A 19,234-nucleotide genomic window follows, 5' to 3' on the forward strand; every position below is an offset into this window, starting at 1 on the left:
GGTCATAGGGGGGGTGGATATAAATGAGATTAGAACGTCTTGGGATGGGGGTAAAGAGTGAAGCTTTGAATAGATTGGGACGAAGAAGAAGCACAAGCAGCTGTGTTGACCTCATGCGGCTTGGGGCTGTATTGAGTTATTAGTATTTGTAGTAGAAATCAAATCAGTTCAATGATTTACAAAAATTGTTAAAAAGAACCAACTTTCTACTGGTTTTCAACAGTGGCGGTTCTGGTCTCTCTGGGGCCCACGAAAAAATATTGATTAGCACCCCCCCGTCCCCAAACATTTTCTAGCAAAACTCATTTATTAACACAATTTTGCCAACTGCATCCTCTAATTTATTTTAATGAAAATGGATTTCAAAATTATAAAATGATTATAATCATTAGATTATTCATTTTTATTTTACGCCCATAAAATTAACGCAACCGGGGCAAGAGTCAAACCCCCCCCCCCACACACACACCAAAAAACACCTCTGGATTTTTAGTAATAATTTGAACTGAAATAAACGAAATTCACACCAACTTTAATCAACTGTTAAAATTTCCTTATAAAAAAATTTTCTGCCAGTAAATGTAATTTCAATAAAAGTCTTATATTTAGAATCGTTATAAAAATCTTAGTCATAGTTGAAATTATTTTTAAAAGCCAAACTCTAAATAATGCTATATATACGTTTAGACAAGCGCACAAAATGTCAATTTTTTTAAAATGGCAAAAAGCCAAAAAAACAGTTGGACATAAGGAGAACGATTGGTGTAAAAAACAAGAGCTAAGAGCTCATACGGCACTTGTGACGAGGCGAGAAGAGTTAAGAGCCAAGAGATCATATGGTATGAGCTCTAACAAAATTCTATGAATCAATAGATTGATTTAAAAAGGAAAATAAGAGGCTTAATGCCGGTCAGGATTTAAAATAAGAGCTCTGAGTCACAATGTCCTTCTAAATATCAAAATTCATTAAGATCCGATCACCCACTCGTAAGTTATAAATACCTAATTTTTTCTAATTTTTCCTCTCCCTTTAGCCCCCCGATGGTTGAATCTGGGAAAACGACTTTATCAAGTCAAATTGTGCAGCTCCCTGACACACCTATCAATTTTCATCGTCCTAGCACGTCCAGAAGCACCAATCTCACCAAATCACTGAACCCCTCCCCCCAACTACCACAAAGAGAGCGAATCCAGTACGATTCTGTCAATCACGTATCAAGGACATTTGTTTATTCTATCCACCAAGCTTCATCCCGATTCCTACACTCCAAGTGTTTTTCCAAGATTTCCCCCTCCAACTCCCCCCAATGTCAAACGATCTGGTCGGGATTTAAAATAAGAGCTCTGAGACATGAATTCTTTCTAAAAATCAAATTTCATTAAGATCCGATCATCTATTCGTAAGATAAAAATACCCCAATTTTCACGTTTTCCAAGAATTCGGGTTTCCCCCTCCAACTCCCCCCAACGTCACAGGATCTGGTCGGAATTTAAAATAAGAACCTTAAAGCACAAGATCCTTCTAAATATCGAATTTCATTAAGATCTGGTCACCCTTTCGTAAGTTACAAATACCTCAATTTTCAAAATTACCCCCGCTCCAATTCCACCAAAGAGAGCAGATCCGGTCCGGTTATGTCAGTCACGTATCTTAGATAGGTTTTTATTCTTCCCATCCAGTTTCATCCTGATCTCACCGCTTTAAGTATTTTCTAAGATTTCCGGTCCCCCCAACTGTCCCCCCCCCCAATTACGCTTGATCCGGTTGAGATTTGAAATAAGAGATCTGAGTTACGAGGTCCTTCTAAATATGAAGTTTCATGAAGATCCGTTCCCTCTTTCGTAAGTTAAAAATACGTAATTTTTTCTTATTTTTCATAATTAACCCCCCCCCCCCAATAGATCGGATCCGTTCCAATTATGTAAATCACGTATGTAAGACTTCTGCTTATTTTTCCCACCAAGTTTCATCCTGATCCCTCCAATCTAAAAGTTTTCCATGATTTTAGGTTCCCCCACCCCAAACTTCCCCCAACGTCACCAGATCCAGTCAGGATTTAAAATAAGAGCTTTGAGACACAATATCCTTCTAAATATCAAATTTCATTGAGATCCGATAACCCGTTAGTAAGTTAAAAATACCTCATTTTTTCTAATTTTTCAGAATTAACCCCTCCCCCAACTACCCCAAAGAGAGCGGATCCGTTCCGGTTATGTCAATCATGTATCTAGGACTCGTGATTATTTTTTCCACCAAGTTTCATCCCGATCCCTCCACTCTAAGTGTTTTTCAAGTTTTAGGTTTCCCCCTCCCAACTCCCCCCCCCAATGTCACCAGATCTGGTCGGGTTTAAAATAAGAGCTCTGAGCCACGATATCCTTCTAAATATCAAATTTCATTGAGATCCAATCACCTGTTCGTAAGTTAAAAATACCTCATTTTTTCTAATTTTTCAGAAATAACCCCCCCCCCAACTATCCCAAAGAGAGCGGATCCGTTCCTTTTATATCAATCATGTATCTAGCACTTGTGTTTATTTTTCCCACCAAGTTTCATCCCGATCCCTCCACTCTAAGTGTTTTCCAAGTTTTAGGTTTCCCCCTCCCAACTCCCCCCCCCCAATGTCACCAAATCCGGTCGGGATTTAAAATAGGAGCTCTAAGACACGATATTCTTCTAAACATCAAATTTCATTGAGATCCGATCACCCGTTCGTAAGTTAAACATACCTCATTTTTTCTAATTTTTCAGAATTACCCCCCCCCCCCCCAACTACCCCAAAGAGAGCGGATCCGTTCTGGTTATGTCAATCATGTATATGGGACTTGTGCTTATTTTTCCCATCAAGTTTCATCCCGATCCCTCCACTCTAAGTGTTTTCCAAGATTTTAGGTTTCCCCCCTCCAACTCCCCCAAGTGTCATCAGATCCGGTCGCGATTTAAAATGAGAGCTCTGAGACACAACATCATTCCAAACATCAAATTTCATTAGGATCCCATCACCCATTCATAAGTTAAAAATACTTCATTTTTTTCTATTTTTCCTAATTAACCAGCCCCCCCCCCCCCCCCCCCAGATGGTCAAATTGGGAAAATTTAACCTGGTCCCGTCCCTGATACGCCTGCCAAATTTCATCGTCCTAGCTTACCTGGAAGTGCCTAAAGTAGCAAAACCGGGACCGACAGACACACAGACAGACCGACAGAATTGGCGATTGCTATAATGTCACTTGGTTAATACCAAGTGCCATAACTATAATCTTTATTTTAAAAAACGAGAATTAATAGAGACAGGTATTTTAAATAATATCTATATAAATGAATAATTTTAACCACAAAGTTTTTAATCTAGGCACATACGTAGAAATTTATTTTGGGAGAAGCTCATAACGAGTGCGAAAAAAGTTGGAATACACGAAGGATGCAGATAACATAGTCAAAACAAGATCATTTTAGACCTCACCGCTTTCCCCAGACAAGGTTTAATTGTTTTAACACAGATGAAAAACAAATTCAAGCGACTTACTTGAAACGTTAAAATTTCCCGTAAATTGTAAATTTATTGAAGATTAAAAATTTAAATCCTTTGAAATCGAGTGCACTTAGAATTCTAATGATCAATATGTTAGTTGACTTTTCATAAATTTCGGAATACTTTCGAAGCCCTTAATAGATTATTGAGTTTAGTTTTGGAACGGTTAAAGCTAACAACTCACATTTCACTCTGCGATTTTTACGTTTCACACTCTGATAAAACTAGTTTTTACCAGGGCCCTAGTTCATACTTCCCAAAAAGTATAATAAAAAATTGACATTCTGTTTTCTTCGACCTCTTAGATACCTCGGGGACAAGAATTTAAAGATTTGAGAATTTAAAGATAAAAATAAAGAAATAAATGAAAGTAAAAGGTTCTCTAGTTCCTAGCATTATAAATGACAGAGTGCTATCATTACCTAAAGAGAGATTCTTCTTCAGACTTAAAATCAAATTACAAATTTGCTCGTAAAGTTAAGATTAGAATGATGACCTCCATTTAAGAATGTTACTTTTAACAATAAAGAAAATCTTACTAGTACTAACCAGAGGAAAATTAGTTCAAGAATAAAACCTTGACAAACTCCAGTTTACTGAAATATTAGCAGTGCTCAATGACATATAACTGTCAAACTAAATTTGTCAGATCTCACCTATCCCTGTAAAAAGTTTGAAAAAATAATACCCTTCGAGAAGTTATTATATCTCGAGATATAGAGATTCACCAGTGATTGGTGGTATTAACTAAATTAATATCAATATAAGTTAATTTTATCCCCACTTCTACTAGATTGAATCTGCTAGGCAAAACAGAGTATCTGTAACATGTTTTTTTAGTATTTATTTATTGTTTTATTATATTTTTTTAGTATTTATTATTATACATTTATTGTATACCCTTTGGTGTACTCGGTGAAACTTTTTAGGAAGGGGTTATCAGGGAAATTTTTTCTAAGAGAAGGGGAAGGGGATCAAAAGAGTTATCTATAAATTTCCATTGCTTTATATCAGCTATGTGTAAGTTTAAATATACTCACAGAGTCCCCAACAATATACCCAGTGCCGCTTTCTTTCAAATGTTTTTCCACCTTTTCAAGGTACGGTACAATCGTTTTGTTAAAAACTGCTGCTCCAATTTCTCTCTTCTTTTCATCATTTTCTTCCCTGAACATTGGTACTAAAGCTAAAACAAAACATTATATCGAAAACTGGTGACACACGGGGTAATAAGATGACAAGAAGTCTAATATATGTCAAATTAAAAAGAACATAAAATAAAACTCTTTTCTGCCCCCTGGAACCCTCTTAGGTGTGCATTCATGCTTATTAACCCTGATTTTCCATCTGGGAAAAGACATTTCAGGCTAAAAGCAAACCGTCCCGAAATAGGTTGAGAAGTTCATGAGAAACGATTCAAAGAAAATTAGGATTCCGTAGAAGGGGGTAAAGAGAACATTGGGGAGGAGAGGGGTCTAGATTAGGGGTTTTAAGAAGGAAGCATGTTAAGACAACAATTTTAATTTCATAATAAGCAGAATAATCGTAGTTAACACATATTCACAACAGTTCCACGATACTTTACTCCAGCCCCAGCCAATGTGCAAATATATAGCACAAATAATAAATTTCCAATGCTTTCTGCCAATCTGTCTCTATTGCTTAAACCTTGTTGTGTACCCATAGGCTAAATTGAATCAACTGCGATAAACAAGAACCGAAAAAATCAAGAGTAATGAGTAGCGTAATGCATGAGACACATATATTTTGGGCTATATATTCGCACATTAGCGAAGTTGGGTGTAAATTATAGGGAAGCTTCAGTCAAACCTGATAGCTACAATTATTCTGCAAATTGTAAAGTAAGAATTGTTTTCTTAACATGTTTCCTTTTCAATAGCCCCTTAGCTACACCTGTACCCATTGGGGTAAAGGGAAGCGTCGCCAGCAGTCCTAGCCTCAGTGGCTTTATTGGTGCAATGACTTGTTAGCAGTAGAAGTAGTAGTAACATAACAATTGAAACAATGAATTAATATACTTAGCATTAGTTTACTAATATGCTTTGTAAAATATAATCCGCTGTCATCAATTATTGTAATTACTTTAATAGCTACAATATTTTCTGAACTGAATATTAACCCAATTGAAAGACAAACTACTTAGTATCTTTTAGCTACCCCTATAATACAATAAAACGCAAGAAAACAACTGACTATCTTACTTTGAATCTTTAAATAAATCTGAACTGCTTCAACTTATATTTGTAATATTGACTTCAGGCTGATCAAAGAGGGATTAATTGACTGGTAAAATGGCGCAAAATGATTTTTCAACGATAACAACTACCGAAATAGTAGAAATGACAAAATTAATCATTAAAAGTTTTTATATACGTTTTTCATGTTCTATCTCTAAAAATTATACTCTATAACTAATCAATATTACATACCATATGTAATATCATTGACTACGTCAATGTATGCGTCAGCAAAAGCTGATTCCAGTTCATCTTTTCCTGCAAGCTTAAACTCCCTTGCCAAATATCTTGCAATAGCCATTGTCTGAGGAAGCTGCTTTCCATCGATCTCCAAAATTGGCAGCTGCCCAAATGGCATTTCTGAAAAGTAAAATTGCAGAAAATTGGTTTAAGGACAAAATCCATACTACAGGTGCCATATTTTTATAAGTTAATCAACAATTAAAGATATAAAATAAGTATGAGGGCTCTTTGGCCAACTACTTTTTTTTTTTTTTTTTTTTTTTTTTTTTTTTTTTTTTTTTTTTTTTTTTTTTTTTTTTTTTTTTTAAGATGCGGACTTTTGAATTTAAAAAATATGTAAACCTTTGCTACCAGTATCATGAGACGATTTATTTTGTAAAATATTTAAATGCTTCAAATTATAGGGATCGGTACACGAGCAGAAGTTGTTACAATGCGAATTTTAGTTTTGATGTAAAATGCTATTATGGTATCTCAAAACTAATTTCGTCGATAGAAAATTAATTCTCTTATAAATTAAGTAAAATTAGTGCCCCTTTGGCCTCCATTATTCTCTTTCTCTGAAAACAAGTCACATACCCCCTTGTCCCTCCCCTTCTTACGTCGGGAAATGAGTAGATTATTGATTGAAGTAAAGGCTCCTGGATTTACTATTTTTTTTTTTAAACTTCCCCAAATGGTCTCTCACTACTGATAATATACTCGCAAAAAAAAATTTCGGAAAGTTTTCAGCTCATTTTTTTTCTCAAAGTATATATCAATTAATTTTTCAGATAGGCTGTTGACACAAAGACATTTGAAGGGCTAAATATCAAGCTGGACTTAATCTTTTCGTTTACTTTCTCAAGGTAGATATATCCCAATGTACCTGTAAATTTTTGGTTTATTCAGTAGCCAACCTTTAATCCATGGATTAAGTGAAATAGATTAGCAGCCACAAAAGGGCTATAAAACATTCGTTCCTCTTCTTGCCAACAAGGAAGCTACTCATCCAGGCCATGTTTTTAGTCTTTACTAAAAGGTTACATACTTATAGTAAAGTTTGTCCCAAAGTCGTTTATTCCTGTCATTAAATTAAAACTGATAGTAAGGGTTATTTCTTAGTATCCTTTATTATGAAAGTTAAATTTTTCTGGATTTTATAAGGCTTAATTCTCCATGCCATTCCTGCTACGTCAAAAGGGCAAAACTTTTATTTTCATACTTCTCTTATAATTGCCACAAATTTTCCTAAACTGTTGCCCTGTGGTGGTATGGTATGTTTGATCTCTGTTCAACTACATGGGTCCCATAGTCCAAAAACTCAGGGGGTGCAATACACAGCAGGGCCAGCACAAAGTCCTTAGCAGTCAAGAACCGTCATTAATCCAATACATAAATACATACATTTCCTGAGTGAGCCAATTTTCCCAAATCAAGTGAAAACTGAAAAATGAGCCATATACTACCATAAAGGCCAAGGGTGCCGGCAGACAATTTTCCAGGGAGGGGGCAGAAAACAAAAAAGCAGTGGTGGTTGAGTGACAGACATATATTTACGGATACTTTTTCATCGAAAAAAGTTTATTTTTAAATAATTTTTGGATAAAAATTGTAAAAAGAGCAATTAAATCCCATGTAAAACGAAACGAAGTACAATAAATTTTTAAAAGACAAGGATCCCTGGCAAAATTATCAACGTATTTAATCAATAATATATTTAATCATTATGGATTTAATCGTAAAAGAAAATTAAACTCAAACCAAAATTAAAGAAAGATTTATTGCTTTGGGAGATTATAACAGATGTAGCATGTCTTTATGCAATTTCCTACGCCTTAGAATAGTTTACAGAAGGGGTAGAAATAGTAAAAAATCATCCTGCCTGCATAGATACCACGTTTGATTTTATAACGGGTATATAAAATGTACCTCCTTCATACATTTCCTTAAAGAGAGGCTCTACAACACAAAGTAGATGAGGAGTACTACAGTGTGATTGAACACACAGTGCTCTGCAGATTCCCACTGTGACAACAACTAAGCAAACTATCTATTTTGGCAATTATCTCAGAAGATTGGATATGTCAGATATGGCTTTTAAATGTGATATTGACGACACATAATTTGGCTTCAAAATAAAATTTCCGGCAATCCTATTTTTTTCGTTCTATTCTCCCATTCACCAAGCTCATTTGGTTTACCTGGAGAACGACCTGTGAAACAGGATGGAGTTTATAGATCAATACTTGAACCTTTTCTAAGCGCAGAGGTTAATTTGGTAAAGTTACAAAATATTAAGCAAAGAGAGGTTTTAATTTCGACAAAGCAGTGAACAAAAAATAAAATATAAAAACAAAACTACACTTTAACTAAAAAAAATCTGCTGTCAATGCTGTGAGAAGTCAACGGACTGAAGCTAAACTTGCAAATGAAAAAATCTATTCAATTTATAATTCATAAATTTGTTCATTAGCCCGTAAGACTTCTTTAAAGGTGGAGGACTTGAGGTTTGGCGACCTTCTTTTGTTTTGTTCAAGTTAATATAATTTTCACTATTAATAGATTCCCGTTTATGCACTGATTGTTGCAGAGGAGAGTCCCCTGTTTTCATTATAAGCATTTGCTTTGGTTTTGTCTTAAGTTATTACCATCAGTGCTGGGAGTTTTGTTTATAATCTGAGTTGTTTCTTATTTATTTATTGTTTATTTATTTTTTCTTTCGTGCGTTTATTAGTCGTAGATTTTTTTTTGTTATGTTTAAAAAACATTTTTTTCTTCTTTTTTGTCGTTTGTATTTTTTTTCGTAGAGAAGGGCTCCCGGACGTGGGGCCGAAATATTCGGAATATTTTTAATTTTTTTAGTTAAAGTAAAGTTTTGTTTTTATATTTTATTTTTTGTTCACTGCTTTGTCATAATTAAAACCCGTTTTCTCTTTGCTAAATTTTTCGTAAATGGAAAAGGAGTGTGGTCTAAGAAATTAATTAGGTAAAGTTACAAATGCTTTGAAAAAAACTTCTCTGTAGCTCTAATCCAGAGAGAAAAATTAATAAAAAAATATGAGACTAAAACTTTTACATAGTAGCTTGCACCGACGGATTGCTATTACTTCTACGGCAACGACGATAGCTAACACTTCTACTTTCCTAATGCTTCTACTTTCTACTTCTACTTTCTAACACTTTTCCTTGTACAACTAGTCCTAATTGTGGTATTACTTTTACCATAAGTACTCATATCCACATCCCCACCAATACTACAACCTCTACTACCTCTATATAGAGTTGGGCGATACCCAATTTCCCGAAGATGCCGATAAGTCGATATGTCAATATTTTCCCCTCCGATTTTCAACAGGTCAAAATACAGGAACTAGTATTTCGAAAACTTTTTTCTGATTGTCAGAGTCGGCCAAAATGTACTAATCAGTCTTCTTCTTTCGTCATAAATATTTACAGGCAGGTAAGAAGGAAGTTGTTTCGGGGGAGGAAAATTGAGCTAAATAGAAAAAAAAATGTAATATACAAGTGTATAAAAATTAAAGTGAAATTCACTAATCACAAGATATTATGGTGAAGGGGGGTGGATGCCACAAAGGTATTCTTTCTGTGATGTATCAAAGTGCAGTCTATACAAATTACTGTCGGACAAATTAGAATTATTTCCAACCTAAGTTAATCTTTGTTAGAAAAAAATGATATTTACTTTATTTAGGTTAGAAAAATATATTATGAATATTTAATGAAATGAAATCCAGGTACAGGAAATAGATGTGAAGGTTTATCTTTAGCAACAAAGACTGCTTCAAAAGCTTTTCAGTTGTACTGACGGTTATAAATCTTTAGAAGTAATAAATTTGGATAAATGTTGACTTTTTCGTATAATTTAGAAAGCTATGAAGAAAGTAAATGCATTACTTATTGCCTTTTTTATGTTTTTTTCAAATATAATAATCACTTCTGGGGTAAATTCTATTTTTAGCCCTTACTGGGGTCCCAAAAGTTAACTTAATATAGGTTTATGTGAAGTTAAGAAGTTAGTAATAAACTAACGGGCTCTACAAATAGCTTTTAAATAAGCCGGTAAACAACTCTCTGTGTTGTTTCAGTACCCTGCTAACAAAAAAGAAAGAAAGAGATGAGTGCTACCCATGCTGAATGTGATTTTTCTTGTTGTTCAAGGTGTGGGTGGTAAGTTTACTGTTCAGTCTTTTAAGCAATGATAATCCCGTTGGTGTAATTTTGTTTCGCTTTGACGTCGTTCTAGAGGGGTGTCAGGCTCTCTTTAAAATAACCTACCATTTTCCCTTAAAATTCGTGACTTCTGCCAGCCGTTTGAATAAGCTAAGAAAAAGACCTTTTTAATTCAAAATAGAGTTTTTTTTTATTGAGGATAAAGTACTTAGGTAGTATTTGGCCAATTTTATGCATTTCGATACTGTTTAAATATCAGTTTCTATGCACTTATATTCCGTCTGTTATTTCATCCAAAGTTTCTACATTCTAGTATCGTTACTGAATATCAACCAGCGCTACTCCTTATAATTACTTATAATTACTCCTTATAATTACTTCGTCATAGCTGCTAGTATTGCAGCTGAGACTGCAGCTGCTACTTTTACTTCAGGCTAAATCCTCAGAGTTCTTAGCTATTTGGGGGGGGGGCAGGAACCTCAGAAAAGGGAATTTTCGGCCAGGTGAAAATTAGAATTCACTGGATTTATAAGTTTCATGCCCTTGTTTGGAAAAGTCCACCACAGAGTTTTAAATATTTACATTTTTTAAGCATCAAGTTATGTGTTTTACATCAGCTTTAGTTGAAGATTTTCGTTGAGTGTAAAAATGCACACAGAATAAAGTGCTAAAAGTTCTAAGAAGACAAATTAAAGAAAAAATATATATATACGGTCAGACTCTGAAAGAAAGGAATTTCTAGAATTAATTAGTTTAAAGTGTAATTTGACTGCCATTTTTATCCAAATCCAAGAGTATAGCGTTATTTCTTAGAATCGAGCTTTTATTTATTTTTAACTTTTATTCTTATTAGTTTTTTACCCTTTACCTCTTATTCTCTAGCCGCATTGGCAGAACTTGTGCTTCCAGGTCCTTGCTCTTTAATCCTTTTTATATTAATTTTATAAAGGCAAAATATTAAACCATGTGTCCTTTTATGAAAATCTTTCAAATATTAAATTTTTGAAATTTCCTTTCCCTTTGGAGACGGTTTAGAATTAAAATTTGATTCAAAAAATAAAGTTCTATTATTTGTATTGCTTGACTTAAATTTTATCTTATAGCCTATATGAGTACATTGGGGTCTGATAACTTTCTGAAGAATATCCCAGGGTCACTGTTTACTTCTTTTTAGCAAATCTAGTTGTTTGCCCTTCTTGCCCTAAAACGAACTTTACGACTACTGCTACTGCTAGTACACAAATTAAACGAACTTTAGCTTCATTGAAAGCATCAGTTGTGAAATCACCCATGGATTAACCCCCTATCACCAAAATTATATTACAAGCAAGTTATGTCTTGTTTCTTAATTATATTAAGAGTAACTTAATTATATTAAGTTACTAAGTTGGGACCGACAGAACTGTATGGTGACAAAGTTGGCACTTTATTAGGCACTTAGCTATGCAATAAGCATGCCACCTCTCCCCCTAAGAACTAGAAGTTATAGCACTGTTTGTCTAATTATTCAATTTTATATACACTTTATCACAATATACTTAGGATAAACACTGCACAAAAGAAACTGCTGGCGAAATTTAGTCAATATTGGATAAATTCCGGGAAATAGTGTAGAAACCAAACTCGACCTTTTTCTATCAGTTATCTGCAAACAGAATTAAAAAAGAAACAATAAAAAACGCAATAATATTAATCACTCATCTCAGGTGATGAATTTTTTAATACTAATACTGCTATGAAGGTGCAAAGCTCTTACCGTTTTTAGGATTCACAAATATTTACTGACTTCCTGTGTGTTTATAAGGGGGGAGGGAGAGGTGTTCCAAAACAAATAAAAATACGTTTTTAAGTATGCATTTTAAAAATGGGTTTGTGTGTTTAAAGTTGAAATTCTGACATTGTGGGTGGAGAAAAACAGGTGTAAATGTTTGTTATGGAAACGGTGATGAGAGTGATAAAGCAAACGATGGCAATATTAAATTCAGGAATAAAGTTGGTAATACAATTACTGAAATAAATCTGAATATATTATAAGTTTTTTCCTCGCTAATGCATAAGGAAATAATGTCACAAAAAACGAGCAAAAATCAATTTTAAAAACGAGCAATGAACGAAAGGTAAAGAAAGAAACTTAAAAACATAAACTAAGTCAACTAAGACCCAGCGCTCACGGGGCAACTGTTTTGAGACATAGAATTACTAACCGAATGCGCACACAACTGTTTTGTTGCCTTGGCCTTAAAGTCGAGTGGGTGCCTGCCCACGAGCAATCCAGATGAGACTGGTTTCCAATCAGTCTAAAATTGGTTCCATATGAGCCTCCAGCCGTAGTCACAATTGCATTGCAAAGTGTTTGAAAGTAGTGAATTTGATAGCCAATGAAAATTCAGGAAATACACTTAGATTTTGTCTTTTAGAGCCTGCACGTCTTGAAATAGTGTAAAAAACAAACTATTTCTTTGAATGGCTTTTCGTTAGATTAATCAGACAAATGAATCATTCAAACAGTAACTATATATATATATATATATATATATATATATATATATATATATATATATATATATATATATATATATATATATATATATATATATATATATACTACGAATTTTTGACATTTATGTTATTAAGCCTACTGTAAATCAATCCTTTGTTTATTTGTTGAGGTTTTTTTACGTATTTTATTCAGTTATGTCATTAGGTCTATTGTGTTGCAATGCTTTTTAGTGATTTTTTAGACGAGCAGACGTAGAATCCTTGTCAACTCCAGGTAAGATTCCTTCGACATTCTGTAAAATGTGATAAATTTCTATCTGTTTCAGACAGTTCTTTTGCTGCTAAGAACTGACGAGGGATTGACTCAAAACTCCCTCTGAACCCTACGAAACTTACGTAAGTCTTCCTCATCGGAACTGAACATAGTTAACAACATTGCATGAATCTTAGAGTGTAGTGGCTTTTAGAGTATCCCTAACAGCAAAGCAAGAAACGTAGAAGGGACACTGAAAATAACCGAATGGAAATACATATTTGAGAGGCGTTGGGAGAGGGAGGTTCAAGGCCTGTTTTGACAACTAAATTATGAAGATCTTGCAATGTTAATGACCGTTTTATCATTTCAAATTATTAAGCCATTTGTTCTTTCCCTTTCTTTAGCCTACTCCTAGATATAAATGGCATTTCAGTGAAGAAGTAATAGTTAAAATCAAGGAACATGGATAATTTAAGAATACAAAAGAGTAAGTTTTAATCATAAATATTGAAAATAGGTTAATTCCCCTTCCCCCTAATCCCCCTTTTGTCAATCCATCAATCGCTTTTAAAGTTTATATTTTTCCCCTGAAGCTTGTCGTTGCTATCGCTAGATTTGCTTTTATGGCAGAATGTTTTTCCGTCTACCTTTTACCACAACTGATCCACAACTACATTCTGTTGTAAACTGGCGTAAACCAGTTGCAGATGAGACTATTCTCCAACCTTTGTCTTGAAACAGTTGCCCGTGGGCACTGGGTCTAAGAGGTCCGCGCCAAAATGGATAGAAACAAATTATATTAGAATTATAGATAATTGAAATTTAATGACAACATTGAAAAATGGATTAAACCTTAAATAAGACACTGAACTTTGAAAAAGCAAAAAAGCTATTTGTAGAAATAATAATAAAGGCCCTAATATTTCGATCTTACTTCCAGAACCTTTTATCAACGGAAGAAAAGAAAATGAAAGCAACAAGAAGAAAAATTACGGTACTTATCTGTTATAGCCATCACACTTAAAACTGAAGTTAGGTTAAAGTAAAACCCAAGAATGATGAAAGAAAAATACTTGTGTAACAGAATTATGGAAACTACAATAGAGAATTATGGAAATTAGGCCCCCCCAGAACGCATTATATTAAATGGTCTCTAACCTAGTCTAACCAAGTTACCAACTAAAATATATTTATATTGTATTGTGTATAAACTCTCTCACACTAAGCTGAAAGAAACTGGTTCTGTCAGACCAAAAACTTTAGTGTGGTGGCTATATCAGATAAGTACTAAAATTACTTTGTAAGTAATTCGAAATATGCAAGGTAGGCAATATGATTTCTATTAAGTAAGACTCCTACCACTGCTAATACTTGTTTTTCTGACCTTAAGCCATCTTGAATGAAGTAAAGAAAAAGTACTATGCAACAAAAAAACCTAAGATTTACAACCCACTTTTTATGGCACTTGGTATTAACCAAGTGACATATAGCAATCGCAAATTCTGTCGGTCCCGGTTTTGCTACTTTAGGCACTTTCAGGTAAGCTAGGACGATGAAATTTGACAGGCATATCAGGGACCGGACCAGCTTAAATTAGAAATAGTCGTTTTCCCGATTTGACCATCTGGGGGGAGGAGTGGGGTGGTCCATTAATTCGGAAAGATAAAAAAATAGAAGTATTTTTAACTTACGAGCGGTTGTTCAGATCTTAATGAAATTTGATGTTTGGAAGGATATCGTGTCTCAGAGCTGTTATTTTAAATCCCGACCGGATCTGCTGACATTGGGGGGGATTTAGGAGGGGGAAACCTAAAATCTTGGAAAACGCTTAGAGTGGAGGGATCGGGATGAAACTTGGCGGGAAAAATAAGCACAAGTCCTAGATACATGATTGACATAACCGGAACGCTTCCGCTCTCTTTGGGATAGTTGCGGGGGGGGGGAGTAATTCTGAAAATATAGAAAAAGTGAGGCATTTTTAACTTACGAACGGGTGATCGGATCTCAATGAGTTTTGATATTTAGAAGGATATCGTGTCTCAGATCTCTTATTTTAAATCCCAACCGGACCTGGTGACATTGGGAGGAGAGTTGGAAGGGGGAAACCTAAAATCTTGGAAAACACTTAGAGTGGAGGGATCGGGATGAAACTTGGTGGGACAAATAAGCAGAAGTCTTAGGTACATGATTTACATAATCGGAACGGATCCGCTCTATTGGGGGGGGGGGGGGGTATTTATGAAAAATAGATAAAAATGACGTATTTTTAACTTACGAAGGAGTGATCGGATCTTCATGAAACTTCATATTTAGAAGGACCTCGTAACGCAGATCTCTTATTTCAAATCTCAACCGTATCCAGCGTCACTTGGGGGCAATTTGGGGGGGGGGGCCAGAAATCTCAAAAAAATACTTAAAGCAGAGAGATCAGGATGAAACTGGATGGGAAGAATAAAAACCTGTCTAAGATACGTGACTGACATAACCGGACCGGATCTGCTCTCTTTGGTGGAGTTGGGGGGGGGGTAATTTTGAAAATTGAGGTATTTGTAACTTACGAAAGGGTGACCAGATCTTAATGAATTTTGATATTTAGAAGGATCTTCTGCTTTAAAGCTCTAATCTTAAATTCCGACCAGATCCCGTGACGTTCGGGGGAGTTGGAGGGGAAAGCCGGAACTCTTGGAAAACGTGAAAAGTAGGGTATTTTTATCTTATGAATAGGTGATCGGATCTTAATGAAATTTGATATTTAGAAGGAATTCATATCTCAGAGCTGTTATTTCAAATCCCAACCAGATCTTTTGACATTGGGGGGAGTTAGGGGGGAATCTTGGAAAACACTTGGAGTGGAGGAATTGGGATGAAGCTTGGTGGATAGAATAAGCAAAAGTCCTTGATACGTGATTGACGTAACCGTACTGGATTCGCTCTCTTTGGGGAAGTTGGGGGAAGAGGCTCAGTGATTTGGCGAGTTTGGTGTTTCTGGACGTGCTAGGACAACAAAAATTGGTAGGCGTGCCAGGGAGCTGCACGAATTGACTTGATAAAGTTGTTTTCCCAGATTCGACGAGCTGGGGGGCTAAAGGGAGAAGAAAAATTAGAAAAAATTAGGTATTTATAACTCAAGAGTGGGTGATCGGATCTTAATGAATTTTGATATTTAGAAGGACGTCGTGACTCAGAGCTCTTATTTTAAATCCTGAGCGGCCTTAAGCCTCTGACTTTACTTTTAAATCAATCTATTGATTCTTAGAATTTTGTTAGGGCTCATACCATATGAGCTCTTGGCTCTTAGCTCTTCTTGCCTCGTCACAAGTGCCATATGAGCCAAAAAATAGAAAAAATGAAGTATTTTTAACTTATGAGCGGGTGATTGGATCTTGATGAAATTTGATGTTTGGAATGATATTGTGTCTCAGTGGGTGATCGGATCTTAATGAATTTTGATATTTAGAAGGACATCGTGACTCAGAGCTCGTATTTTAAATCCTGACCGGCCTTAAGCCTCGGAATTTACTTTTAAATCAATCTATTGATTCTTAGAATTTTGTTAGAGCTCATACCATATGAGCTCTTGGCTCTTAGCTATTCTTGCCTCGTCGCAAGTGCCATTCGCAAAAAATAGAAAAACTGAAGTATTTTTAACTTATGAGCGGGTGATTGGATCTTAATGAAATTTGATGGTTGGAATGATATTGTGTCTCAGAGCTCTTATTTTAAATCCCGACCAGATCTGATGACATTGGGGGAGTTGGAGGGGGGAAACCTAAAGTCCCGGTTTTGCTACTTTAGGCACTTCCAGGTAAGCTAGGACGATGAACTTTGGCAAGCGTATCAGGGACCGGACCAGATTAAATTAGAAATAGTCGTTTTCCCGACTTGACCATCTGGGGGGGGGGGGAGTGGGGTGCCGGTTAATTCGGAAAAAATAGAAAAAATGAAGTATTTTTAACTTATGAGCGGGTGATTGGATCTTAATGAAATTTGATGTTTGGAATGATATTGTGTCTCAGAGCTCTTATTTTAAATCCCGACCAGATCTGATGACATTGGGGGAGTTGGAGGGGGGAAACCTAAAGTCCCGGTTTTGCTACTTTAGGCACTTCCAGGTAAGCTAGGACGATGAACTTTGGCAAGCGTATCAGGGACCGGACCAGATTAAATTAGAAATAGTCGTTTTCCCGACTTGACCATCTGGGGGGGGGGAGTGGGGTGCCGGTTAATTCGGAAAAAATAGAAAAAATGAAGTATTTTTAACTTATGAGCGGGTGATCGGATCTTAATGAAATTTGATGTTTGGAATGATATTGTTTGTCAGAGCTCTTATTTCAAACGGATCTGACCGGATCTGATGATATTGGGGGAGTTGGAGGGGGGGGGAACCTAAAATCTTGGAAAACACTCAGAGTGGAGGGATCGGGATGAAACTTGATGGGAAAAATAAGCGCAAGTCCCAGATACATGATTGACATAATCGGAACTGATTCGCTCTCTTTGGGGTAGTTGGGGGGGGGTAATTCTTAAAATTAGAAAAAATGAAGTATTTTCAACTTACGAACGGGTGATCGGATCTCAATGAAATTTGATATTTAGAAGGAGATTGTGTCTTAGAGCTCTTATTTTAAATCCCGACCGGATCTGGTGACATGGGCGGAGAGGCGGGAGGGGGAAACCTAAAACTTGGAAAACACTTAGAGTGGAGGGATCGGGATGAAACATGGTGGGAAAAATAAACAAAAGTCCTAGATAGATGATTGGCATAAACGGAACGGATCCGCTCTCTTTGGGATAGTTGGGGGGGGGGTATTTCTGAAAAATTAAAAAAATGAGGTATTTTTAACTTACGAACGGGTGATCGGATCTCAATGAAATTTGATCTTTAGAAGAATATCGTGGCTCAGAGCTCTTATTTAAAACCCGACCGGATCTGGTGACATTGGGGGGGGGAGTTGGGAGGGGGAAACCTAAAACTTGGAAAACACTTAGAGTGGAGGGATCGGGATGAAACTTGGTGGGAAAAAAAACACGAGTCCTAGATATATGATTGACATAACCAGAACGGATCCGCTCTCTTTGGGGTAGTTGGTGGGGGGGGGGGTTAATTCTGAAAAATTAGAAAAATGAGGTATTTTTAACTTACGAACGGGTGATTGGATCTCCATGAAATTTGATATTTAGAAGGATATCGTGTCTCAAAGCTCTTATTTTAAATCCTGACCGGATCTGGTGACATTGGGGGAAGTTTGGGGTGAGGAAACCTGAAATGATGGAAAACGCTTAGACTGGAGGGATTGCGATGAAACTTGGTTGGAAAAATAAGCAGAAGTCTTGCATACGTGATTTACATAATTGGAACAGATGCGCTCAATTGGGGGGGAGGGGGAATTCCGAAAAATAAGAAAAAATGACGTATTTTTAACTTACGAAGGAGTGATCGGATATTCATGAAACTTCATATTTAGAAGGACCTCGTAACTCAGATATCTTATTTTAAATCTCAACCGGATCAAGCGTAATTGGGGGGGCAGTTGGGGGGACCGGAAATCTTAGGACATACTTAAAGCGGTGAGATCAGGATGAAACTGGATGGGAAGAATAGAAACCTGTCTAAGATACGTGACTGACATAACTGGACTGGATCTGCTCTCTTTGGTGGAATTGGGGGGGGGGGGTAATTTTGAAAATTGAGGTATTTGTAACTTACGAAAGGGTGACCAGATCTTAATGAAATTTGATATTTAGAAGGATCTTGTGCTTTAAAGTTCTAATTTCAAATTCCGACCAGATCCTTTGACATTCGGGGGAGTTGGAGGGGGAAACCGGAATTCTTGGAAAACATGAAAATTGGGGTATTTTTATCTTACGAATAGATGATCGGATCGAATTGAAATTTGATTTTTAGAAGGAGTTCATGTCTCAGAACTCTTATTTCAAATCCCGACGAGATCTTTTGACATTGGGGGGAGCTGGAGGGGGAAATCTTGGGAAAACACTTGGAGTGGAAGAATCAGGATGAAGCTTGGTGGTATGTCCTTGATACGTGATTGACAGAATCGTACTGGATTCATTTTGGGGGAGTTGGGGGGAGGGGTTCAGTGATTTTGCGAGTTTGGTGCTTCTGGACGTGCTAGGGCGATGAAAATTGGTATGCGTGTCAGGGAGCTGCACAATTTGACTTGATAAAGTCGTTTTCCCAGATTCGACCATCTGGGGGGCAAAAGGGAGAGGAAAAATTAGAAAAAATTAGGTATTTATAACTTACGAGTGGG

The 19,234-nt window shown here is 36.0% G+C and overlaps 2 protein-coding genes across 2 annotated transcripts in view; one reads left to right on the forward strand and one right to left on the reverse strand.

Moving 5' to 3' along the window:
- The window catches only part of LOC136037710 (dynein axonemal heavy chain 10-like), a 205,826-nt gene that overhangs the window by 53,658 nt on the left and 132,934 nt on the right, over positions 1 to 19,234 (forward strand). The gene's annotated exons all lie outside the window — the stretch shown is intronic.
- LOC136037723 (glutathione S-transferase 1-like) overlaps positions 1 to 19,234 on the reverse strand; it is a 28,723-nt gene that overhangs the window by 598 nt on the left and 8,891 nt on the right. The window contains exons 3-4 of the mRNA XM_065720495.1: positions 5,984 to 6,151; positions 4,574 to 4,719 (exon numbers count right to left, since the gene is read on the reverse strand). Of these exons, the coding sequence (XP_065576567.1) occupies positions 4,574 to 4,719; positions 5,984 to 6,151 (314 nt within the window). The remainder of the gene's footprint in view (positions 1 to 4,573; positions 4,720 to 5,983; positions 6,152 to 19,234) is intronic.

Source organism: Artemia franciscana, chromosome 2, assembly GCF_032884065.1.
Source record: "Artemia franciscana chromosome 2, ASM3288406v1, whole genome shotgun sequence".
Taxonomy (NCBI): domain Eukaryota; kingdom Metazoa; phylum Arthropoda; class Branchiopoda; order Anostraca; family Artemiidae; genus Artemia; species Artemia franciscana.